The following is a 26,138-nucleotide window of genomic DNA, read 5'->3' as shown; positions in this document are numbered from 1 at the left end:
AATCGTGGCGCAAAATAGAGCAACTGATCTATGGACGCTGTTCGACCCAGAGCCATCCGGGATCATCTGGGGCTCCAAATGGGCCCCGCAACCCGAGAGTGGGCTACCCTGGGAAATGCTTCATCTACCCTCAGTGCAGTTAGTCATGGGATGTCTTCCCGCACTTGCATGTAGCCTAGTTGGCAGTGTGCCAACTCTATCTAAAGCCGTCTAGCCATTAGGCCACACATGGCCCCCATCTGGTGTCCAAACTAGGACCTACCGGATAACCGAGCTACTCAAATGCCTTCTCCTCATATGGGGGGCTTACAAGTAGAGTTAGTTGGTTCCCGCATAGTTACACGAGAGTGGAACATTGATATCTAACAATATTGACACATTGGGCGCCTCCCCAAGTGTTGCTACACAATGAGTGGAAGGTTGAGCTTCAAGAAAGTAGACTACAAGCACGCAACACCAAGCTCAAGCTTAACAAAAATGTGATGCGAAATTGGATTATGGAGCTAGGCTGAGAACTCCAGACACTTTAGAGAGAACACGATGCTTAGTGTGCAAACCATGTAGATGCAATCAAGATGAGGCACAAGACCGAAGGCAAGAGTTGGAAAAGAAAGCTACGTGGATATGAAAATGCTATAAGGCCCACTACAAGAAAATCCAGTTATTGTTGGAAGCAAAGATAACCAAGTTATCGAGAAGGAAAAGATCAAGGCTATCACAATATGCTCAAAGAGGAGCTCACCCAATTTGGGTCAAAGGGGGACAAGCAGGCAAGGGCCCATCCCCAATGAGTGCCCTCCAAGATTCTAAGGTAGAAAAATCAAAACAAGGACTGATTGAGCTCAGCCCCAAGTTAAGTTGGGATGAAATGCACCTAGCCACCCTAGCCATACACCACTTTGGCCTTGCCTCTTCCACATCCAACAAAGGTAGTTCATGAGGCCAAGCCCCTTTCCATAGCAATGGATATCATACCATCAACTATCTTGCTCTCCACAATGTGCCTTTGAGCCATCCCAAAGTAGGAAAGTAAGCCTCTGATCGAATGACTTATGACCATGGTCTTAGAATAAAGGAAATGGCATAGCTGAAGCACACACAATACTAAGAGAGATAATGGGTCATCATGGAACTCATCATTGAACTATAGATCCCAACACCAAGACCTTGCCAACGTACTACACTAATCTCCTCTAGCTCGTAGAAAAGCTCTTGGTAATCCCCCTCACTAAGTCATGGGTGCACCTTATGGGTGTTTGAAGAGGATCGGTGGAGAAAGGACAACTTGGCGGCCCACAAAATGGGTCCAATTTATGTTCGTCCATAAGAGCATCACATGGTGCATGTCATTGAGTAATGGAAGGAAGAACGGTAGGTCTACCTTGAGGTCCTAGTTGGAATCAATAGGATATACCCTTGGCTACCCAAGGTGACTTCCTTAACCTTGACCCGATTCACCTCCATCGTCTTGAGCCCAACACGGACCCAAGAGCCTAATGGCTCAACTACACCAACAAAGCACCACAACATCTACGGCTTTCTCATTCCCTCAATGCCAAGCCCCATAACAACCCACAATAGAGGCATTGTGGCGCTTAGACAACCACTCTCTACCCTCGAGCTTTGAAGCATGTTTGATTCCTTGCAACCCCTCACGTGAACATCCTCCAAGGTTCATACTTGGCCAAGATAAATCTAGGTAAGTGTTAACCCTTGGAAACCATACAAGGACTCACCTTGGATGTCGAGGTGGCAATCACATGGTAGGGTGACAAGCCAAGATCCTCATGGCAATTGGTAGTGGTGGTAGGAAGCATGAATGGGCATTATAGAGCTTGCAAGAAGATTAAGAAGCTGGCACTAGAAACTGCAACCAGCTTACAAGCAAAGGTATTATACACATCCTTGTAAAGAGGCAATAAGGCTAGACCAAGTGTGAGAACCAGAGCATGAAGGAATTATGATGCCATTGATTTTGACCTTCATATGACTTTTTATCTGCTTATAACATCCACAGAGTCTCCAAGAAATCAAATTATCCACAATAACTACTGAAGGGAGATGAGAAATTGGAAGAAAGAACACTTCTAACTAATGCTTAACAATGCTTTGAAAATGCTAGATGTAATCTAAATAAGTAACTAATCTCGACATAACCACTTACCTAAACACTATCCATATTCAATATCGACTGTAGCTCATTAGGACTCTAGCTCCACAAGGTGTCTTGTTAGGCGTTGTCATTAATTCTTTCAAGTAGGTGTGAAATTATCATTAGAGTATAATGAGGGATGGGTCCACCCTTCTTGAAACCCTTAAGTGAATGGAATGAGAGTCCTCACTAGCAAGAAAAACCAACCAACATCTAGTAGTCCCATCACATATCAATTTGCTTTTGCTCTATGTGAATGTGGCATTTGCTCTTTGAGTTGCTCCTCGTAATGCTATGCTTCATAAGTGTAAATGGTGTATGTGACATTGTCAGCTGGCCTCCACCTTTGTTTCCAATGGCATCATATTTCTAAGAATTTCTGGCTATTTGGGGGATTTCACTCCTCTCTCGCTCACTACGTCCCTTTGCTTTCATGGGTTGAATATACTGCATTCTGGACCACTAACATGAAAGATGCTCCCATGCCTCCTTAGATAAGTATGCATTCTTCAGAGATTTGCTTTTGCATACACACACACACACACACACACACACACAAGGCAACTCATGAAGGACTCTCTCGCCCCACCTTATGTATGGGGTGCCACCTCAAGTGTGGACCATAATGAAATGAGAGGTTGTACATTCAATTAGTGAAATAAGAGGTTTCACTAAAAGTAATTATTCAATGTTAACAAAATGCTTAAGAAATCCAAAAAAACTTAGAACGATGCTGGCAATCCATTGTTCGTGGGCACTCCAGAAGTGTGCTCCCTTTGATTTCTGTAGCCATTGCACGATGAAAATCAAAGAGCTTAGGCTTTGGATCCATCCCACAATTCGTTTTTGATCCCTGTGTAGAGTTGGAGTCCCAAGAAACAGTTGGAGTGCTCACCGGAAATGTCCAACAGAAGGGTGCGACTTGTTTATTTGACTCAGAAGCTTTTAGAAGCGAAGTTGCTCAACAAAAAACCTGTTTGGTTTGAGCCTCTTGTCAAGTAATTCTTCTACCTTCGTTCCATTTGTTGTTTAAATTTGGTTTTCGTCTGAAATTACGGGTTAATTCACTTGCATTGACATATCGATGCATATTTTCTTTTCCCTAAGCAGCAATTTGCCCCGACGTATAGTTTCTTTTCCCTCGAACCCAGAGCGACCAGACTATCAAGAAGAAAGCACTTTAAGTGTGGCCTATCCAGTCACAAGTTGGCCTACGTATTGAAGTAACCATATTTGGCAACTAGACTTGGATCAGTTGCAACCTTGATCTTTCTATCAAAGAACTTTTTGTATAGTCGTTTTTCAGAGGTTTAATTTGATGCATTTTTACTTGTCAATTTCACGCGAAGGCCGACAGAGCCTGGTTCATGCAGTACAAGGTGATTCTATCATGTTATATTCATGGATGTAGAGCAATACTCCTAATGAATGTACATGACTTTTGGATTCCAGTACCGCTTCAGCATACGGGAGCTCCCATCTAGCATTATCAGTACTGTAGGTGGAGGGCAGACCGCTTATGTAGTGTCAACCCAAGGTGCAAAGCAAGTTGAATAGGGGGTTCCCATTATGAAAAGTCTAGTCAAAGAAATACGCTTGTCCATCGTCTATGGCAGTATGAGTTGTCATATGAACGTTGAATTCCCATTATGAAAAGTCTGATCAAAGAAATAAGCTTGTCCATCGTCTATGGCAGTATGAGTTGTCATATGGACGTTTTCTGTTAATGAGACCTTGCGCCTAGATATTGGAGGTTTGATATAAGTGCCATAATAGTTTGTGATATAAGCTTTTGTGCATCGTCTTTGGCAACACGACTTCTCATATGGACGTAGCTTTGTGAATGAGAGCTCCTCGCTTACTTATTCGGCTTGATATTGCTAGACATGTCCTTACGGGTACCGTGTGATGTATAGACAGACTATTTTGAAATTTCTTTGGTTTAGCTCTTCCAAAATACTTTTGAAGTTTGTCAGAGGTTCTTCTACTACTTTGTTCAAAGAATTTAAGCTCCCCAAGGACCCTTGAGATACATTGTCATCAAAAGGTCTTCACCCCCTTTAGAAGGGACTCCCCAGCACTTCCAAAAATATCCTGTGCACGATTTTGCAACATCCTTGAAAATACTTAGAGATAAAATTAAGGATAGCCTTTTTTCTGGGCAAAAGTCTGGTTTCAAGAGGAGCAGATCAGCCAAATGGGCTGCCAGAGATGCCAGCAGAGGGGGCAATAGATGAGCCCATAGCTGGGGCAAATTGTGAGAGGTCAAGTGGAGGTAGGGCCGGGGGCTTATATTGCCTCGGCAACAGGGTCGGTCAGCAAGAGCCGGTCGGCCATCTAGGGGCAGCAGCAGCAATTCAGGTAGCCAGATCTGGTCTGTCAGATCTGGCTGCTGGTTGACCATTCTTGGGCTGGGCATTTTGGGGGGTGGGTGGGGGGCTTCCCCTCAGCTATAAAAGGGGCCTAATGGACGTTAGATCAGTAAGCAAGTTTGGAGAGTCCAACCTCTTACCGACGCCACTGAAGGCTACAGCAAAGGCACACAGCAGGAGAGAGGAAGACAGACCTTGGAGCAGCTTGTGTAAATTCCGTTTGCGGCCCAACAAGATCTCACCACATACACACATACAGTTGCAGCTCCATTGCTTGGTGGCAAGAAACAAATGCATTCTTTCCTATTGCCATTTTTTGTTATAACTAGGGGACGAGCATTTTCCGAGCGAAATCTTCCGAGCGTCCGAGCGAAGGAAAAAAAAAGCTTCCAACTATGCAAAAATATGACAAAAATGGATCAGAAGAAAACATAGTTTCACTTAGAAATATGAAAAGTATTATAGGAATGCCTATTTTATACACGAATATTTATGTGAATCTTTGGGAATGGTGAGAACATAATGGGATGGCTTTTGAAGAAACCCACATGTAGAGTAGACTTCTCTATGAAAATTCCCTTATGATCCTTCTTACAACTTTTTACTTAATAGGGGGTGACATTGAAAACATTGAAAAACCTCTCTCAACCTATCTTCATGAAAGGGTTTCTCCAAAGAAAACTCATTGAAGCAAGCCATCAAGGTAGTTTCGCCAGCGAAACCCCTTTGAACAAGGTCTTTCAAGGTAGTTTCGCTGGCGAAACTACCTTGGACAGCACTTTTAAAAGTGACATAACTTTCACATCCAATGTCCAAATATAGTCATTCAGCCACTCAAATTGATCGGAAAACCCCATTTGAGCACATCTATGGGGTTATATTTTGGAAAACCTTGCATATATAGTATTAAACATTACATGTATTTTATGAGAGTGATATATAAGCCCAAGTTAATACTTATTTACAGTAATTTAAACTTCTGTAGAAACATGTCCATAAATATCTTGTTATTAATACTATAAAAACACTTGAAAGATATTGCCATATGATATGTTTAATAAGTAATTATTTATGTATAATATTATTTTATTGAGAGTGATTATGAGGGACGTTTCTTAAATAAATTATTTTTCAATACTTTTTTAAGGTAATAACAAGGGTACAAAGGGATGTCTATGAATAAGAAGATTTATGTTATGTAAAAATGAATGAGTGACTAGTCTGTATAATTTTATGATAAAGGGATCTAGTTCTAATGAAAATAAAAGTGTAAAAACCATGTTTCTTAAAGAAATACTATTTTTAAAATCTCTTGAAAAACACGCTCGTATAAACCTGCTCATAGGTTTTTGCTCGTAAAATTGACGCATCCGTTATAACTATTATACATATTCATCCTCAATGCCCATTGATTGTTGCTCTTCATACCTTTCCTACATTCCGTCGCTTGTTTACAGACTTGCTAGCATATAAGTGATTTGGGTCTATTATGCCAAAATTATAATTTATTTTTACGTATTCTTATCTAATCAGGATATAAGAGGGAGACATACTGTGACTAGCCCTAATATATCTATATGTTGCATGTCCGAAGACAATATGGTCCCTCCCTCAATAAATGTCAAGTTGTAATATTGCACATTTTTGTCTTATGAAAGTCCAGATATTATAGCTCTAAAAGTGACATTATAAGTATTTGCAGCTTTTGGGGGAGGAAGAACATAAAAATTAGGGTCGGATCTCATTTGGTCTGGGATCTCTTTGGATGATTGAATGAGGCCAAGTGCCTCTCTTTATATAGGGCAAGGCTGGCTGCTACACAGTTTCCAGCCTTGGTTTAGCCCTCTCATCAGGCCTGGTTGGCTGACTATATCCAGCCCAACCAGCCTGTCCACCAAGGTCTTTTCCTCTGCTGTCTAGCTGTCATGCATTGCGCCAGTTCCAGGGCCTTGCTGCAGGTTAATTTCCTGCCCACAAGAACTGCCAACAGGTTCACCTTTCAGTCGCCTTTCTCCTGCTGCTCCAAATCTGCTGTATGGATGACACACTACAGACACTCAAGCAATACAAATATTCCTTGTTCTCTGCTATTTCAGTCTCCTTTCTGTTCCTTAGCACATTTCTAAATATAGTAAATCTAGGATTTCTTACAGTGGTATCAGAGCAAATTTTGCTTCTGCCTGTAGGAAATGCCCCCCACCTTCTAGCGCCTATCTGATACATCTTTTTCCGCTAGAAGGATATCCACGCACGTTGCATGGAAGAGATGGAGAGAATGAGCGTAAAATTTATTAGCGCCAACCCCACCTAAAGTCATCAGTGGCCTCTCCATCTCCCTCACATCATGAGTTGATGTGAATGGACACGACAAAAATCGTGTCTTTTGATGTGCTTGGGCTGTCCCAAAACCAGGGGATGCACCTTTTGATGAAGAGTTTTGACTCCTCACCCAAGGGACACACCCCATCGTGGAAAAAAAAAAGGACACATCTTTTTGTGTTGGGACACACCTCTTTAAAACAGGGTTACGCCCCTTCATGAAAAGGTACACCTATTCCAAGGGTCATACCCCTTAGAATAGACACACCTTTTGGCACCAAGCACCAACCTACAAAGGGTGCCTAGAGGGCCTAAAAAGGGCAACCAGTACCTGTTTCGCCTATTTCTGCCGTACGTGATTGCGCCATCTTCTTGCAGCCAGCCGTGCCCTTCGTCAGGCCTCCATCTTGCATAGTTCTCGATTGCCTGCGTCAACCAGTCCATCTTTTTCCAAGATCTCGCCTCTATTAACATATCGAGCCCCAACTGGTTGATCGTGCTATTGCTGGCGACATATTTCTGCCCACAACTGGACTGTTTGGTCACTGAATCGCCTCCCTCTAGAGCAAACCCTAATTTCAAAATTTGAAGCCTGACTTTTGTCTTCTACCAACTCGACATTAGGACCTCCTTCAACTCACAATTGATGCTGTACTCTTTCCAGCCCGAAGCCCACCGCTGGTACACGCTTTTCAGCACAGTCTGGCAGCTCTAATCTATGCCAGGTGGATTCTTTCCATTCTATTTCTTAGGATTCTCTTTCATATTGTTATTTGCTGCTCATTATCAAATTACAGCAAATGAAAGCCCCCTCCTTAAAGCATGGAAACCCCTGGTAATGCCTCAATCCCTTCAAGGACACCTCAGGCATCATCTATCACACAATATCGTGTTCAGATTGCACAGCCAGCCCATTTCGGAGCTTTTGCATCGTGGGTCTTTTGTGTCACGTGCCCTTCCAGTGACTTGGACCACATCCTATATCTTCTGCGTGAGGCACCTCAATTACATTACTTCCTTAGCACAGTCTAGGTTGTGTTTCACGAGACACGTAGATACCCAGAACCCGATATTCCTCATGAGTTTGCTGTCCATCTTTGGAGAGACTTTTACCCCTTAGCTTCAGCATCTCCAGGGTACTCTCCACCTTCTTCAGCTCCCAGATATCCTCCTGAACAGGTTTTACCTTCCCCAAGATAATATTTACACTCTGAAGGCACTCCTCCTCCTGGATATCCTGCGTCCCCGACAGCAGCTCCTTATCCCTCCTCAGATCCGTGGACTCTGCAACCTACCCCTGTCCTCTCATGAGCAGTAACACGCACTTTGGCATCACCAATGTTACCCTAGACAGGACCTCCTTTACCAGATTTCCACGGGTGGTTCCATCCTGCCTCGCCTGCCCCCTCCAACATGAGCAATCTCAGGGAGCAGCTCGGATCTTCTTCCAGGAATGGTACAAACTAGAGCGCAGGTTTGTGCTCTTCTCACAGGGACCTAGGATATGTCGCAACGCTCGTGTGTAGCCTCTCCGGAGATAAGCAACTCAAGTCCAAAAAAGACCCCTGAAGTCAACATACAAGGTGACGCATTACTTCAACTTCAAATTTCTCAGCTTCAGGATAGCATCTCCGACTTGGTCCATAAAGTCCAATGACTCCAGGATTCTCGCAGTACCACACATACAGAGGATGGCGTGACGCCACCAGACGACTATGTGGACTCGTTTCCACCAGAGGTAGAAAACACTGAACTCCGTGCCCTCTACCGCTTACTCCAAGCTTCGAAAACTAAAAGACTTGACATTAAACTTTCGGAAGCCTACATTGGTCAACGAAATCGCCGAACAGTTGACCAATGGCTCGCAAAATTGCGCATGTACTTTGATACTGTCGACCTCAGTGAAGGCAAAAAGATTGCCTTGGCAGCCTCCCTTCTCAAAGATACAGCTTTCCTATGGTGGCAACGAGGCTTAAAGGACGGAAAAGTGTGTTAACTTGGGAATGTTTTGAACACGTGCTTCGTAAGCAGTTCATACCTGCCAATTCGGACTTCCAAGCACGTTCAAAACGGGCTCCCTGTCTTCATACATCTCTCATTTCACCACATTGGTGCTGGAGATCGATGGTTTAATTGATGATGACTGCTTTCATGCTCTCATGGCACTTCCCAAACAGAAGATGCTACCCCAGCACAAGACAAGAAAGGCAAAGCTGTTCGAATGGCAAATACCATCCATGAACCTTCCCTGGCCACTCAAGTACTTTGCGTCCAAGGATCGATTTGAGGAACAACAGTTACTATCCTCATCGGCAGTGGCTGCTCTCATAACTTCCTAGCTAGTTCTATGGTAAAAAAACTTCGGTTGACCACCAGTCGTAGTCCTATGGACTATCAGATTGAACTTGCAAATGGAACTACATTTTTGTGCTAAGATAAAAAATCTGTCTTTTCACATACAACATTATATGGACAAGTTGAACTTCGACATCATGCCTCTTTCTCAGTACGATGTCATTCGTGGACAACAGTGGCTCTACGACAATGATCCATCAATCAGTTTTCACAACCATACTATCCAGTTTGTCCACCAGGAAAAACTTATTGAGCTAACTAGTTCTAAGGACTCTCCTTCAACCCCAGTTGCCTCTGCCCTACAGGTAAAGAAGTGGGTTTGTAAACGTCAAGTAAAGACTTCACTTCTGTTGGTTACGGCAGTAGAGGAGACACCAACAAAGGATCCTCCTGAGTACCTCAACCAGCCTTTCTTCCAGCCTTACCTGGATATTTTTCCACAGGAATTGCCAAAGCAGTTACCATGTCGACGACCAGTGGATCACCCAATCGAACTTATTCTCGGCAGTAATCCACCGTCGAAATCTCCTTATCGGGTTTCTTACACTCAAAATGAAGAAATCCAAAGATAGGTGACCGACCTACTCGACAAAGATCACATTCGGCCCAGTCGCAGCCCTTTCAGATCTCCTGTACTACTTGTAGAAAAAAATAATAAGTCAATGCGCCTCTGCATTGACTACCGAGCCCTCAACAAGCTCACTATAAAAAACAAATATCCATTGCCTTGCTCGCATATGAGAAGGCGATGAGTACAAGACAGCTTTTCGAACAAAGTATGGACACTATGAATGTTTGGTCATGCCTTTTGGGTTAAACGATGCTCCGGCCACATTCATGACACTAATGAACGACATCTTCAGGCCTTTCCTTGATAAGTTCGTCATCGTTTACCTCGATGACATCCTCGTTTTCAGCAAATCCCTACATGAGCACAAACAACATCTTCACCAAGTTTTTGAAGTTCTCTGCGCAAATTCTCTCTACATCAACGTTGAGAAGAGTGAGTTCTTTAAAACCCAACTCGAATATTTGGGACATGTTATTTCAGCTCAAGGCATCTCTGTGGATCCCAAGTAGGTCGAGGTAATCCGAAACTGGCCTACTCCTAAGAATGTTCATGATGTCCGCTCTTTTCTCGGATTGGCAAACTTCTACCATACAAAGGTCTATTAGTTTTCCAAGATTGCAGCTCCTATGTCCGAATTATTGAAAAGCACGGCAGTTTTTCAGTGGATTCCTGAAATAGAGTATAGTTTCCAACAACTCAAGCAAGCTGACCCAAACCTTCTGTTTGAGGTCATGACCGACGCTTCCGACATCGCTACAGGAGCAGTCTTGATGCAAGAAGGCAGAGTTATTGCTTTTGACAGCCATAAACATTCCGATATCCAAACCCGATACCCGGTTTATGATAAGGAGTTTCTTGCCATTGTACATGCTTATCACTCTTGGAAACATTATCTCATGGGAGCCGACTCAGTGGTAAAAACAGACCATCACTCTCTTAAGTATATCTTTACTCAGCCAGTCATGAACGCTCGACAAGCACGCTAGGTTGAGTTTCTGGCCAACTTTCACATGACCATTGAGTACATTGGAGGACTACGCAATGTAGTTGCAGATGCTCTCAACAGGTTAACTCTAGCATCAGCTATGGTAATCTCTACATTATCTGTGGATGTATCGAATTCATTCAAAGGGAAGTATCTCAATGATAATCTCTGCATTATCTGTGGATGTATCGAATTTATTCAAAGGGAAGTATCTCAATGACAAAGACTTCGGTACAGCAGTACAAGTTCTTTTGAAAGGTCAACCTTCGACTTTTGAACAGAAGATTTTCTTATTCTATTCTTATACGGACGACTTTCTGTATTATCAAGATCGCGTCTGTGTACCACATGACAAGGATGTTCGATGTCTTTTGTTAAAAGAGCATCATGTAGTTCCTTATGCTGCCCATCCAGGCATCAACAAGACTTATAGGTTACTCAATGCAACATACTACTGGCCTCAGATGAAAAGCGACGTCTATAGAGAAACGATAGGGTTTGCAGTGGAGCGATCAACTCAGACACAAGTGAAGAATGGAACTCAGAAAACATAGTGCCTGTCGGTAATATGAAAAACTGAATACAAGAACCTCAAGCCGTCGTGTCTTAAGGACCGTGGCTGAGGTGAATCAGAAAGATGATTCCATGTAGAGAAATTGTAGAAAAGATAGGAGTAGAGGGAGCGAAGCGCAGTCCTCCGTGTAGCTCGATGATGACGAAGAAGATGAAGGGCTAGAGCTGCCCTAGGAAATGGCTGAAAACCAGCATGCTCTGAGGAAGGAACCTTCAGGCTATATGGAATAGCAACATGATAAAGAAAAGGAGCAGATCTGGAGCAGGAGGGGCAGATCTGGAGCAGAAGGAGCAGAGGGGCAGATCTGGAGCAGGATGGGGCAGATCTGGAGCAGAAGGAGCAGAGGAGCAGATCTGGAGCAGGATGGGGGCAGATCTGGAGGAGAAGATGGAGCAGCCAGGAGGCAGGAAGGAGAGGCAGAGAGAAGGCAAAGAGGAGCAGATTTGAAGAGGAGAGGTAGATGGAGCAGGCGGGGCTGCAGCAAAGGATGGCGGAGAAGAGGAGCAGCTGCAGGTCCTGTCCTGTCAGAAGGAGTGTGGGGGCAGATGCCTTTATAGGCCAGACCTAGCTGGTCGGCCAGCTGGTCGGTAGGCCTACCAGCTGGTCGGCCAGTTCTGGTTGGCCAGACCAGCTGGTCTTTCTGGCCACTTGTTTGGCTAAGGTGGCTGGCCTGTGAGCTGTTAGATTGCCCCATAAATTGGGGATTGTTTAGTTGCCGAATACCCCCTCTCAATTGCCAATTTGGAGGGGCAAACAGTGTGTGCTTGGAGCTTCGTGTAGGGATGTCGATGGTGGTGCTGGCTATCCCTGTGAAATGCCCAATAGAAGATCACAAGAGGAGTGCCCTTGCATGTTCACTTCCTCAAGTGTCGGAGTTACACGTATGATACCAAATAGAAATAAGAACACTGTGAAGCTTGAGAGAATAAGCCACCCCCTCTCACCGCCGAAAGGTGGAGGAAAGAGCAAAGGTAAAGAACAAATTTGTCGTAGCAGTACTGATAATCCAGAGAGGTCGGAGCTGAACAGTGAGCCAGTGTGTGTCCGATCTTGGACCTCGGGAGAGAGGAGTCTATCCCCGCCTCCATGCAGGTAGAAGATTCGAAACAACAGTCATCTAGACACATTTGAATAGAAAGGGTCCTGCCTAGGGAGAACTTGTAGATCCTGGAAGTCGATGCTGATGGTGGTAGCGGGGAAGAATCATGACCCCCTCTTTCGAAGGAATGGGGAGTGTCAAGCCAGAAACCAAACAGGGAGGTAGGGATGGGAGTAGAAGATGGAGTTCTGAAAGGGAGGGAGGGATGGAAGTAGAAGATGGAGTTCTGAAAGGGAGGGATGGGAGTAGAAGATGGAGTTCTCTCCCTTAGTGCGCAGCGGAATGAAGAGGAAACTGATATGTTCATAGGAGTGATGCTCCCTGTACATATGGCCTCCATGAAGAAGCAAGATCTTTAGATCACCAGAGATCTGGGGTCTTTAGCTCACCATGGCTCTGATACCATATAGAGAAACGATAGGGTTTGCAGTGGAGCGATCAAAAAGTAGACAATACTCAGACACAAGTGAAGAATGGGACTCAGAAAACATAGTGCCTGTCGGTAATATGAAAAACTGAATACAAGAACCTCAAGCCGTTGTGTCTTAAGGACCGTGGCTAAGGTGAATCAGAAAGATGATTCCATGTAGAGAAACTGTAGAAAAGATAGCAGTAGAGGGAGCGAAGCGCAGTCCTCCGTGTAGCTCGATGATGACGAAGAAGATGAAGGGCTAGAGCTGCCCTAGGAAATGGCTGAAAACCAGCATGCTCTGAGGAAGGAACCTTCAGGCTATCTGGAATACAACGTCTGGATGAAAAAGAAGCAGAAAAGGTGTCGGAAGAAAGAAGAACCACAGATTTTGAAAAACTACTCTTGTTGATGCGTGAGGAACGCAAAAATGAGGAGGCACTGCGATGCGCAGAGCTCGGCTAGGCAGAGAGGCAACAAAAGCTAGACCGAGAGGGGATGCTTCTCCAACACAAACAAATGTTAGCCGCTATGCAAGCAAGTTTGAGCGTAGCGGCCGTCTCCGCCACAGCTTCGCCATCGACAAAGGTAACACCACTCACTCGGTCCACTCCAAATTTTGTTAAGTATGATGGTAAGTGTGATCATTCAGCAATTTTGCAATTTATTCATCAGTTTGTAGCTCATTTTCTGTTAGCGCGGATTCAAGATGAGCAAGATAAAGTCCACCTTGCAGCCCCTCATCTTACAGGTGAGGCGGTGACTTGGTGGTAGCATTGGGCTAGTAAGCATACTGACCCAAAAACGTTTAAGACGAATTTCGTTTGGGCAGCGTTTGTGGCCGACCTCAAAGCCCGTTTTCTCCCACCCCAATATATGCTTAACTTGGAGGATGAGTTCGCTCGTCTCTCCCAGATTGGTTTGCCATACAGTAATAAGGTCATCACACTGGCGCAACAGTTGGGCGTGACGGAGAGCGCCAAGATGAAGCAATTCATTCGAGGTTTGGACACGAATATACGTTTTACCATTCGGAACTTCGACTCGTCGGATTACAAGCGGGCGCTGACTCTCGCACAGAATCAGGAGATGATGCTGAATGGGGGAAAGCCCAAGCAGGTCCAGAAAGATTCCAAAGCCCCGCAGCACTCAAACAACACAGCGGGTAAGGATCAGAAGAAGGACAACCAGTTCCAAAAGAAAGAAGGCCAAGCTTCTGGTCAAAAGAGGGAGTCCAAGCCAAAGATGACTCCGGATGAGAAGGCAAAAGCGGGTATTACAGGAGGCTATCTATAGCCCGACGAGCAGAAGTGGTACCACCAAGAACATCGCTGATTTCATTGCCACCACATCGCTGGGCATGGCAAGAAGGATTGTCCGAAGTGGCTTGCCGAAAAGGCTGCTAAAGCACCTACTTCGTCCGTCGCTAATGTATTGGCTCTTCCAGCTCCGCCTCCATCCTCAGCTACGAATGCTGTCTTCCTTGCTTTGAACGCCGTTCCCACGGTGGTCTTTTAAGGTAAGGAGGGCGACTTCTCAGATCAAAAGAAGGCGCTCATTCGAGCGTATGGCACAGCTAACCGGCATCGGTTTATTGTCCTGTTCGATATGGGGAGTTCAGAAGATGCATCTCCCCTCAGCTTGCCAAGACAGTGAGGTGCACCTTGGTGTCTCACGAGCTTGCAGTGGACGGGTTCACGCCTGAATTGCGCACACACATCACGCATAAGGCCATCCAGTTCACTTTTTCAGCTCAGAAGGCCATGTTTACGCGGGATTTTATATTGACTCCTTTGATGGGGTGCGACATGATCCTCGGGATTCAGTGGTTCCGTGAGCATGTTCCGACGCCTGATTGGCGGCAGAACACCTTCACGATTGTGGAAGGTTTACCTTAGCCCGTCGTGATACGCGGTGATCAGAGCATATCAGGGATTCCATTAATCTCTCATATTCAAGCAGATCGCGCCGTCCGCAAGGGTGCCATGTGTGCACTTATCTATGTCCAGTGCCAGATCACTGCAGTTCAAGCCGCTCCTCCGATGCGAGTGTATGGTTGTGCTGAGATCCGGAAAGGACACACAATCAAGCACCATGGAAGGGTTAGGAAAAGATTTCAACCGTGAAGACTTTGAAGAGGAGAAAGACTAGGTTATTGGTATGTGCCTCAATGAGGTGCATGGTTTTCTTTCAGAGCAAGGACACAGGCAGTACGACTGGTATGTACTGGTTGTTCTTAATGAAAACCTTTATAGCATGCTGTGAGAGAATTTGCTCTTCATGTCTCAGGTAATGCGAGATTGGAAGGAATGGGCCTTCTTTGAAGGAAGAAGGGGAAGTGTGGGTGCTTTCTCAAACCTCGGACACAGATTGCTGGAAGGTGATGGACAAGGTGTACAGAAGCCAGAAGAGTACATGCTTGAGAGCGCAGTGAGAGTTTGTGGTCTAGGGTATCTGGAGATATTCTTGGGATTTAGACCCTCATAGTATGGTGCCTGGAAGACTCCAGGTTGTTCACTCATTATGAGGGGGGCAATTGTAAGATTGTGGCGTTTGGATTGCTTGAGTTCGAAGGCGTGAACGTGATTGAAGGTGGTGGTGCCAGGAGGTGCTACCAGAGACAGACCTGTGTACCAGGATGGTGTGCGAAAGCGGAACCAGACTTGGTGGAGCACGAGCCACTAGATGAAAAGCCAGGAAAAGATTTCGACATCGAAATGTTCCAGATGAAGGTGGTGGTGCGAGGAGGTGCTACCAGAGACAGACCTGTGTACCAGGATGGTGTGCGAAAGCGGAACTAGACCTGGTGGAGCAGGAGCCACTAGATGAAAAGCCAGGAAAAGATTTCGACATCAAAATGTTCCAGATACTAGGACCGGGGAGTTACTGGAGCATCTGCACCAACGGATTGGTATTGGGAGGGGGTGTTGGAATAGAGGTCACCTGCCCGTCTGTGAGTCCCCGTATGAGGAGAGCATTGGGGGGGTGGACCTGGGTCTTGAGAATCTGACACATGGGCAGGGTTATGTCTGCCATGTGGGCAGGAATCAAAGAGTGAAGAAAAGTGAGGTACCTGGAGGAGCCATGATGGCTGCAACAAATGGAGCTCATGGACGGAATGTTCAGCCTGGATCTAGCCTGGCAGAGGCAGATTTGGAGCAGCACCAGATGGTAGAATAGACCCAGGAGAAAAGCGTCGGAAAGGCGAACTTGTTGGCAGTGCTTGTGGGCAGGAAATTGACCTGCAGCAAGGCCCTGGAACTGGCGCAATGCTTGGCAGCTGGACAGCAAAGGAGAAGACCTTGGTGGACAGGCTGGTTGGGCTGGATATAGCAGGCCTGACTAGAGGGCTGAACCAAGGCTGGAAACTGTGCAGCAATTGGAGGGCATATGCACAGGTAATAAAGCCCTGGAAGGGGTCGGTTAGGGGAGGAGTGGGCCTGCATAGAAATCGGCCAGGAGGGGGAGAAAGGCGGCCAGTAGGGGTCGGCCATTTCCCCTACTGGGTCGGTGGTGTTGTGGGCAGCCTTGCCCTATATAAAGAGAGGCACTTGGCCTCATTCAATCATCCAGCAGCTCAGCAGAAAAGGGAGCAGACAAGAGCGGCCAGAAGACACTTCCGTGGACCTCATCCTGGAGGAGAGGCTGAACCTTGGCTGTCTCTCAGGGTAGTAAGGTGTTGTGATCTGGACGGAGAGTCTACATATGCTCGAGTTGGAGCACGCGGGCTAACTCTAGAGATATCCAGCAGATAATAGATGTACGTGGTGGTAAGATCAAAGGACCACGCTTTAGTGGACTTTTCTCTTTGTATTGTGTCCATAGTTTTGGACGGAAATATATTCTTTTGGTAGCTTCTATATCTGGCTGGATCATTGTCTATTGATGAGTCTGCACATCTATTTGAAGCACATAAGTCTAAGAAGTTTGTGATTCCACACCACACACACACACTCACACACACACACACACACACAGTGTGAGCTCCTGGGCTATTCTATCAGTCTTCCGCTGTGCGTACCCTCTGTTGGTCGATTTCTAACAGGCTGAACTTACCCTGTTGGTTAAAGAAGCCCATCACTCATCAGTAAAGGAATTAGTGCGTTATTATGTGGCTTTCAGGTGTTTCAAAAAATGTTTATGTCAAAACGTAAAACTTGGAACATTGAGTTATGCAGCATCAGCGCTTTTGTTTTGTCAGAGAACATTGAATTTCGAATTATGCATGCAATCATCAAAGCTTATTTGTTAGGGTTCCAACATGTTGTTTTAAACTCGTAAAACTTTAACCTCTCAGTCTTGAAAGAGACCAGTCACAAGGCTCAAAAGACAACCCATGGAAAATTTTGAGATATAGATGGTACATGTTCTTGTAATGTATATGCTAGCGACTGGTCCATCCTTGCATCTGCCTCAGTGTGGTGATGTTACATGATCAACATGAAGACACAAATGTGAAATTCATGACTCCTTGGTTTTGAATCCTCTTCATCCCTGCATATTCTACTTTTTTGGAGGAATATTATCATTAGGATGTCAAGAAAAGATCTCGCAAATGCAAAGGGTATTTTTCTCAGGTTTGCAAGTGTGAACATATTGAGATTTCAATCGTTTTTACGCTCTCTTCTTCTTTGTTTCAATTGTTTAGGACTAGTAGGACGCTCTTTTCACAGCTGCATCATTTGGGGAGGGAGGCCTCTCCTAGGCTGTTTTTGGATTGAATACTGGCTTATGTGATAGGCCATAAGGAAATGGTTCAGGTGCTTGAAAGAGAATGTCCCTTAGCACTTGTTATAAATGGAAACCATAAGACGATGCCGGTCATCGTACATCACAAAGAGCATGTGCAGAGGCATCTGATTTCATGAATGATGACCAGCATAGAGGATTTATTTGATCTGACCTTTTCAGGTGGCATAGTTATGTATGGTTCCACTTTCCATCTGCTGAACCATTTCCTTATGTCTGTCCCCCATCCTGTACATATGATCTTGCTTTTATGGTTCTTTTGAAGTTTCATACTTGCTGTCCATGCTCTGTGTGGTAATCTGAGAGAGAGAGAGAGAGAGCGAGAGAGAGAGAAGGGGGGGGGGGTTCCATCAGTGTCCTTATGAAATCTGCATCGGCTGCAGGAACCCACCATTGGCAGAGTACACTCCTCCAAAAGATCCCACTGTTATTGTCTTGCCGGAAGATCCGTATGTATTGGAGGTTTACAAACGGCATCCTGAACTGAAATATGAGGCTTATGAGTAAGGTTTTTCATTCTGGAATGTGGTACACAAGACTCCTATTTTCTGCCATGGAATAAATAATGAATTCTATAGTACGTGCCCGTATATATGAATTCAATTTATAAATCCATGGAATAAATAATGAATTCTATAGTACCTGCCCGTATATATGAATTCAATTTATATGTGCTTCTTGTGTATTATATATGCTAGGTTTGTTGTCTTCACCTCATTTCTAAGATCAATAAAGTTGTCTAGTCTGAGCTGCCATGTGGTTTGATTTGACAGGCCTTTGAGGAAATTTGACGTGAATGTGCACTACTGTTCTCAGACTCTATCTGTACCAAGAAATCTAATCTTTAGAGTTCATTGGTGTAAAGACTGACTGAGAAGGATGGCATCCAAGTTCTGATTTTTTGGACAGAGTTTTTGTGTGTAATAAGAAACGTTTGCTCTTTTTGGAACAGCCCAAACAGCTTTGAAGGTTTTCCTGCTCGGAAATGTGCACATCGAGTGATGGAGCTAATAGATCTAGGGATTGCAAAAGACAGGGCTTTTGATATTGCTGATGTAAGTTTTCTTTCTGGAAGATCTGTCGTAGATGTGCCTTAAAGCTCAAAAATTTGAAATTCAAATTTCTCGCCTAAAGCTTCATGAGGATATTTTTTGTACTTAATAGAAGTCCTCTCATTGAGTTAAAAATTAAAAAAAGCTCTCTCAGGCTCATCCAGACTGAGAAATGTTCTGTATTTGACAGTGTTGAAATATACAGACACATCCAGCCATGCACAGAAAAGATGGGTACTGTCTTTAAGGTCTTAAACATGTTTACGTACTGAAATAGCACTTTGCTTGCAGGCAGAGTTTACCAATGTAAGGCGTAAGCAGAATAGAGAGTACGATGAAGCAAGATTTCAGGCTATCTCTGAAGGAAGAGAAGCTCCTCCCCCAAGGAAAATGTATAGACAAATTCAAGAGCTTGAGCGGCAATACCTGAAGGAGGGATTGAAAAAACTCAAACAGCAACAGGAAGCTGCGGAGGCTGCCAAGGCAGAGTCTATGGCACCTCGGTTTGAGGACTTTGAGGATGATGATGATGATGATTGATTGAATTGGGTTGTTTGTTGGATTTCCAAATTGAAACAAAATATGGATACCTATCTCGTTTTGCTTCTAGTCACAATTTTTCCAAGCATTGCCTTCTCTCTTGATCGAAATTGCGCTTTAAGGCCAATTTCACGAGTGCAGTAATAATATCCAGTTCGAATTGCAGGCTTGGTTGATTTTTCTTGAGCCTTTATGGAATATGTGGTATGGGAGAGATTGTCAACTTTGGTTGTTTTTTGAATGTTGCAGTTGATAGCGTTGCTATACCTTGGGTTTGTTAGAGTTTAAACAAGGGGATCGAGGGTGAATAGGTCACAAGCTTCTCTTAGCATGTTTTATTATTAGAACGGTTTATCAACAACCCATTACAAGTACTTGTGAGCACTGCCTTATGTTCTGCAAAATGCAATGATCGTGAAGATGAATGGATGAGTACTTTGTAGCACTTGGTGATGGAAGCCTTTGTGTAGAACCATTGGGAAGTTTGAGAGTGCTATAATGCAACCGCTTGCAAATGCAAAGTGATGTGCAAACTCTATGTGTCTTTGTGCATACGTGTGTGACTGTCTCTCAGTAGAGCACTTCCCTTGCAAGGTAGTGCTAAAAAAGAAAGTGTGTAATTGAGTGTGTGTGTGTAAGAGAGAGAGAGAGAGAGAATCAGAATAGAAGGGAGCCACTTGGCAAGAAATTGTGTGGGACACTTCTTAACAAAAGTGTTATTATAGTGCTGTCTGGAAGGTAGTGCTAACAATTGACAATGTTATTACAATAATATAGTACAACTATTTCAGTGTGAAATATCATGCAAGGTACTGTTGGCATAATGTCGATGGCTTTAGGATACGATCTCACGATCGTATAACTTTTTTCGTCTGTTTTATATGTTGATAAGGGCGTTTACACACTATGGCCACCGCCCATGCATTTATTGAATCTCCATCGTGGGCGAGTTGTGGGTAGGCAATCTTGCCCGTCCATGAGCCTTGCCCATGCCCACTGGTAGGCAAGCCCTAAGTATCCTAGTTTGGCTTTGATTTATGGTTTTAGATTTGTAAGGCATGAAAAAACATGATGCCATGATCACTATTAGCACGAGAACTGTCAACTTAACATGATGAATAAAGGAAAATTCAGTAGGATGTCCTTTCTCTGATGGGTAACTGGTGGTGGCCCATAGCCTGCCTGTGGAAAAGGTTGACTGTAGAATTTTCTTGTACCTCCGAGGTTGACATGTGAGCATTTTGGATGCTGTAAATTCCTTGTTGCAAGTTTTGAGTTCTTGCCATTTACCTTGATGAAAATCCACAAAGTGCTTAAACTACTCAATCAAAAACTAGCTATACTCCTGATGCATGCATATAGCTATTTTAATTAACATTGTGGAAGATTTTACGTGCTTGAACTTGAAAGAGTCAGGAGCAAGGGCAAAAGAAATGAATAGACACATTGGAATGCACCATGCCTAAAACAAGTCATGGCAAGAAAATGCTCGTCTTGAGAAGAAAACGTGTCTCACATCAAAGGGCGTAAGCCATTGTTCAAATGAGGGGACATCCTTGTAGTCCTTTAGCAAGCCATCTCCAGAATGTGTTGGCACTTGTCTTGGAGCTTCGATTAAGGTTTGATTCCATGGAGGACCAAGGATAGCAAGGACTTGTCAAGTGGTCTATCAATACGTTGGAAACTCATGGAGGGTCGTGCATTGAGGCATAGATTGGGTCCACAAATGGAGAGCGAGTGGGTTCTTGGAAAATAAAAAGTTGCTTGATGCTAGCGAAGGTCAACTACCAAAATCATAGTAAATAGTAGCTACCTCAATGAAAATCTTGCAAACTAGGTAAACTAGGAGATGGTATAAATTATGAGGGGTCTAGTCAAAATTCCTAATGCTAGCACAATTTATGAATAGTTGAATGCAAGTGTTTGCACAAGGGGACATAGCATAGCAGAAGTTCTAGTTGTATAATCCGCGGACTGCAATAGTGGTTGTTGGCACTTGCTTCTAGGTTACAATGGACAATGACTTGGATACCATGAAGCATGTTGCAAGATAACTAGCCTTTGCTCTCAATGCCTCATGGATAGTTAATTAATTGTGTTGTTTTTAAAAGTTTTCATAGAAGATAGACTTTTTTGGGAGAAAAAAAGGGGGGGCGTGCAATAAATAATCTTGCAAACATAGGGGTCTTCGTTTTTAGCTTCACCCAACCATGAATCCGTGTGCTGCCTTCAACATCCTTCTTTCTCTTAGTATTCACGAGTGGTCTCCTAACTTTTGAGATGACCTTTCTTTTTGGAGCTATCTCTAGAATTCTCCTCCATGCCCAATGCTTGCCACTTGGCTTGCTTCTTTCGATGCCATGTATCCTACAAGGGACTCTTCCATCAAAGCCCTCTCATGGCTTCTCTTTGTAGCTCTTCATTAATGCTTAAGCCTAGGATTAATCCTAGTATCCCAATCCTCTAAGCCCCACTAATGCAACCACTCATGCATCCTCTTAGTTTCCCTCCATATCATGGTCTTGGTATAATAATTGACACGACATTCCCTTCCCCTTATGGAATATTTACGTCCTCAAAAACAAGTTGGGAAACCTCTTTCGGAGATTGCTTACACATTTTCCCATGTTAAACTCTCATGAGGTCTATCTTTCCATTTAACCAGACATTCTTGATATATTGCATGTCTTGCTCTTTTTTCTTTTTTCCTTAGTAAAGATGTACATTCAATGAGCTCAACTAGGACTTCATTCCCAATGACATTATCATCATCTCCTTATTTCCTTTTTTGTCTACTTACATGAAAAATCAGATGTAGTCTATATCCTTTTCGTAAAGCTAATTTGTAAGCAAATTCTCCCATTTTCTGAAGTATTAGGAATGACCCACAATACCTAAGACATACTTTGGTCATTTTTCGTTTTTACGATTTTTGATATTTTGGCACCTTAAGATAAACTTTCTCGTTTTCCTCAAATTCCAACTTTCTACTGTGTGAACTTGCATAACCTCTTTCTTTATCTTGAGCCTTTCTAACGCTATCCTTGGCTAGCTTAAGCATTTTATTCATATATTCAAGGAAGTCTTTAGTTGCCTGAACCTTGCCTTTTTTGAGTCCCATTGCACAATTAGAGCTCTAGGATGAAATGCATACGTCATCATGAATGGGATTTAATTGGTTGTTGAATGCTTGGTATACACAAATTCTAATATGAGTAAACATTGTTCCCAATTAATTTTCCTTTTCGTCACATATGCCCAAAGCATATCTTGAGTGACCTGATTGACCTTTCGAGTTTCACCATCACTCTTACGATGGTCTACAACGCTCATATTTAAAGTAGTTTCCAACATCATGAAAACAACCCTCTAAAAACTACTTTTAAATTTGCTATCTCGGTCGCTAACAATATAGGTTGGTAGCCATAGAATCCATAAACATGCTTCACAAATAGCTTTGCTAATTCAAGAGTTGGAATAAATTGAGCCATCTTGGTCATTAAATCCCGACACAAAGTGGTCCCCCCTCTGTGTCCTAGGCAATCCAATAATAAAAGTCCATGGAGATTCTTCCCATTTGCTAGACGAGATCTCCAAAGGGTGTAGCACACCACCTACCTTAAGATGTTTAGCTTCAATTCAAAACATAGCCTTGTATGTCCTTATTTATTCCAGGTCAAAATGTTTGTCTTTGTAGAAGTGCATACATCTTTTGACTTCCCAAGTGTCCTGCACTTGGACTATCATGGGTACCTTATGTCATAATTATGCAGGACACATAGTCTACCTTTGTAGAGCAAGCAACCATTTTAAATATTATATTTTTTCCACTTGAGTCCTTTATCACCAATCTATGGTGTATCACCATTACCATGTGACAATAATTGCATTTCATATTTCAAAAAAGTGAGGATCATGCTCACATTTTCCTTTTAGGGACTCTTGGAAATCATTTTGGAATTGAGTAAAACTCAATTCATTAATCATTAGCATTCGGCTCAGGGATACTATTATGACATTAAATTCCAACTTTTGATATCGCAATTGAATATCAAATTCTTGCATTTATTCAACCCATCTATAGCCTTTCTTCTTTTATGATGTGGTTGATTATCATTTTGTACTGTCTTGATCAAATATGATCTCAAATTTAGCACCATATAATAGTGCCTCCATTTCTTTAATGCATAAACTATAGTATATAGTTTCTTCTCATATGCCGAGCAATCCCATTGAGCATGGTCTATAGCTTCTTACTTTCAAAAGATACTAGTGTCTTGTAGAAGTAGTGCTCCAATAGCAAAGTCACATGCATCTATTTCAACCACGAATGGTCTTGTTGGGATCCACTACCTTTAAGATAGGTGTTGTGATGACAGCTACTATTAATTTTTAAACACTCTTGCTTTGAGGTTCATTCCAAGTGAAGCTACTTCCCCTCTCCTTCAACTGATCCATCATCAACACAAATATGTTAGCATCGGTGGATGAATCTTTTATAAAATCTAGCACTAGGAATAGTTGTAAGTCTTCTAAGCTCATTGGACACGGTATTCTAATATGGCCCTTACCTTTTTAGGATCCAATGATATGTCCCAAGTACCTTAAAGAATTCACACTTGGATTCTTTAGCAAAAGTATTGTAGCAATGTTCTTCAATGTTTAAGGTACTTCTTTCTTATTTTACTATACATGAGGATGTCATCTAGACATACTATAGAATATTTCCCTACCTAGTAATGGCCTTAAGATGCTATAATGTGATGAATATTGCTGGAGCATTAGTTTAAAACAAATAGTGGTACTTTAAATTGATCATGCCTGATATGAAAAGATGTTTTGGGTAAATTTTCTATAATTTGCTCTTGGTGGTGTTGTTAAATCAATTTTAGTAAAATATGAAACTGATCAAAGAGCTTATCAATGCAAGGCATATGATATTTATATTTTATTGTCATCTTATTTAAAGTTTAGTAATCTAGGCAGAATCACATAACACCATCCTTTATCTTTATTAGTAAGGATGATAAAGTTCGGTAGTGTGTACATGATCCATAGTACCATTCTTTTTTCTTTAATAGTACAACCGGTGAAGACCAAGTGCATAAGTTTATAAACAGGGCTAGATAAAAAAACATATCTATTTTATGATCTTCTTCACTCTCAAGGGGTAAACCATCATGCAAGTTTGATGGAAAGTTATATTTAAATTCAATTGTTAAATAACTTTATGCTTTTTCACAATATCAAGTAAAGTTTACTCTTTCCAAGTAAAGAAAATAGATGTCAACCAAAAAAAATCACAAATAGACACCTTGCATTCTTGTTGGTGTAAGGAGTTGTTCTAATTCCATCAATTAAATAATCAAAAAATAAGGTATACCACATTCCCTGAAAATCTGTAAGACTAGGTTCCATGCTTTTCAAATATGATGGAAATTTTAAATTACTCTGTTTCACCCTATGCTGAAGACTATAAAGCCATTCTCAGACCTAGAACCACCTCTGTTTTGTGGAGATGCATAATTTGGAAATCGAAAGCATCCTCACAGGCTTGAATGTCCACCTCTATCCCATGTATCATGGAAACATATTCTAGTTGCAAAGCATTTGTGGAATATTGTTTCTGGGGTTGATCTGAGGCCAGCCAATGCTACAGTGGTTGCCTCTACTGCTGGTCCTTCTGCAGGGGGTACTCCTCCTGATGCCTCATCTTCTAGCACTCCTGCTACTACTCTTCCAGCTCAGGAACACACAAGATGGGATGCAAGAGATGCAAATGCACATTCATGTATTGCTTTATCATGCAAGAGAATCATTATTCCACACATCCGGTCTTGCATGACAGCAAAGGATGCTTGGGATGAATTGGCTTCTCTCTATCAAATTTGCAATGAGGCACGTGTTGCATATTTGAGAAGGCAATTACAAGAAGTCAGCATGAATGAAGGTGACTCTATGGATGCATACCTGACAAAGGTCAAGGACCTCATGGAACAACTTGCCAACATTGATGAGGTGGTGCCAAATTCACAGCTTGTCAGTACCACATTGAATGGACTGCCAGATACATACCAAGGGTTTGCTACAACCCTTCGATTAGTGGCCATGGGTAATCCAGACCACTATTCTTTTGATCAGCTAGTTACTTTGCTTTTGCAGGAAGAGCAAAGTAGAGCTAATAGACAAGACATTATTCCTGATCATGCATTTGCTTCATAGCAGACAGGAAGAGGCAAGGCTTCCAAGCCTATGGGCAAGCCAAAATCTGCGCACCCATGCATCTAAAAATACAGCATATAAGTCAAAGAAGAAAAGATGCAACTATTGTCGCAAGCCTAGACATGACATTTCAGAATGCAGGGAGCGCATTGCTTCGGAGAAAAAGAACGCAAGAGTGACAGTTAAAGCCTCTCATGCTATTCTAAAAACACTGAGTAGAGATGAGATCCACTAGTGGGCCAGGTCTATCAAGGTAGTGCTTATGTGCATAGATTTGGACCAATTTACAAAAGTATGCCCAGACTTTACATGGCTTACACAACCTTAATGAATAGAGAATAAAGTTCATTAGTCATTTGCAACACACTCGATCTTTGGTACCTCAACAATTTTGAGACCATCGAATGCCTCATCAAAAAGGGAATGGATTCTTGCTAGGGATGCACATGGCAAAGAATTCCCATGGTGGGCTTGGAGGAGACACATCAAGTGTGATAAGATTCCATCCAAGAGGTTTAAGCTTAGATGATACTTGAGACTTTAGATTACCTTCCCTTGTCTCTCTAGAGGTGCAAGCGACCTCATTCCACCTTTGATCAAGCTCTGGGAGTCCTCTGGTAGTGGAGCTAGCTTAACCTTCCTTATATCTCTTTTTGATCAATCCAACTTAGCCTTCTTGAAGAGACTTACCAACATAGAGACTTCTAGGGATCCTACCACTCCCCATAGATCTTAGACG

At 43.0% G+C, this 26,138-nt stretch overlaps 1 protein-coding gene across 1 annotated transcript; it reads left to right on the top strand.

Annotated features, from left to right (window-relative positions):
- Positions 1 to 2,864: 2,864 nt before the first annotated feature.
- On the top strand, positions 2,865 to 19,275 carry LOC147897613 (uncharacterized). Its single transcript, XM_087380848.1, has 4 exons — positions 2,865 to 3,150; positions 17,969 to 18,088; positions 18,538 to 18,640; positions 18,929 to 19,275. The coding sequence occupies exons 1-4, from the start codon at positions 3,053 to 3,055 to the stop codon at positions 19,175 to 19,177; spliced, it is 570 nt and encodes a 189-aa protein (XP_087236974.1). The 5' UTR covers positions 2,865 to 3,052; the 3' UTR covers positions 19,178 to 19,275.
- The last annotated feature ends 6,863 nt before the right edge of the window (positions 19,276 to 26,138 follow it).

The sequence above is a fragment of the Dipteris shenzhenensis genome, chromosome 10 (assembly GCF_047967505.1).
Source record: "Dipteris shenzhenensis isolate YYH24624 ecotype China chromosome 10, Dip_SZ_1.0, whole genome shotgun sequence".
In the NCBI taxonomy this organism is placed as follows: Eukaryota; Viridiplantae; Streptophyta; class Polypodiopsida; order Gleicheniales; family Dipteridaceae; genus Dipteris; species Dipteris shenzhenensis.
This window is presented reverse-complemented; position numbering and strand designations above follow the sequence as displayed.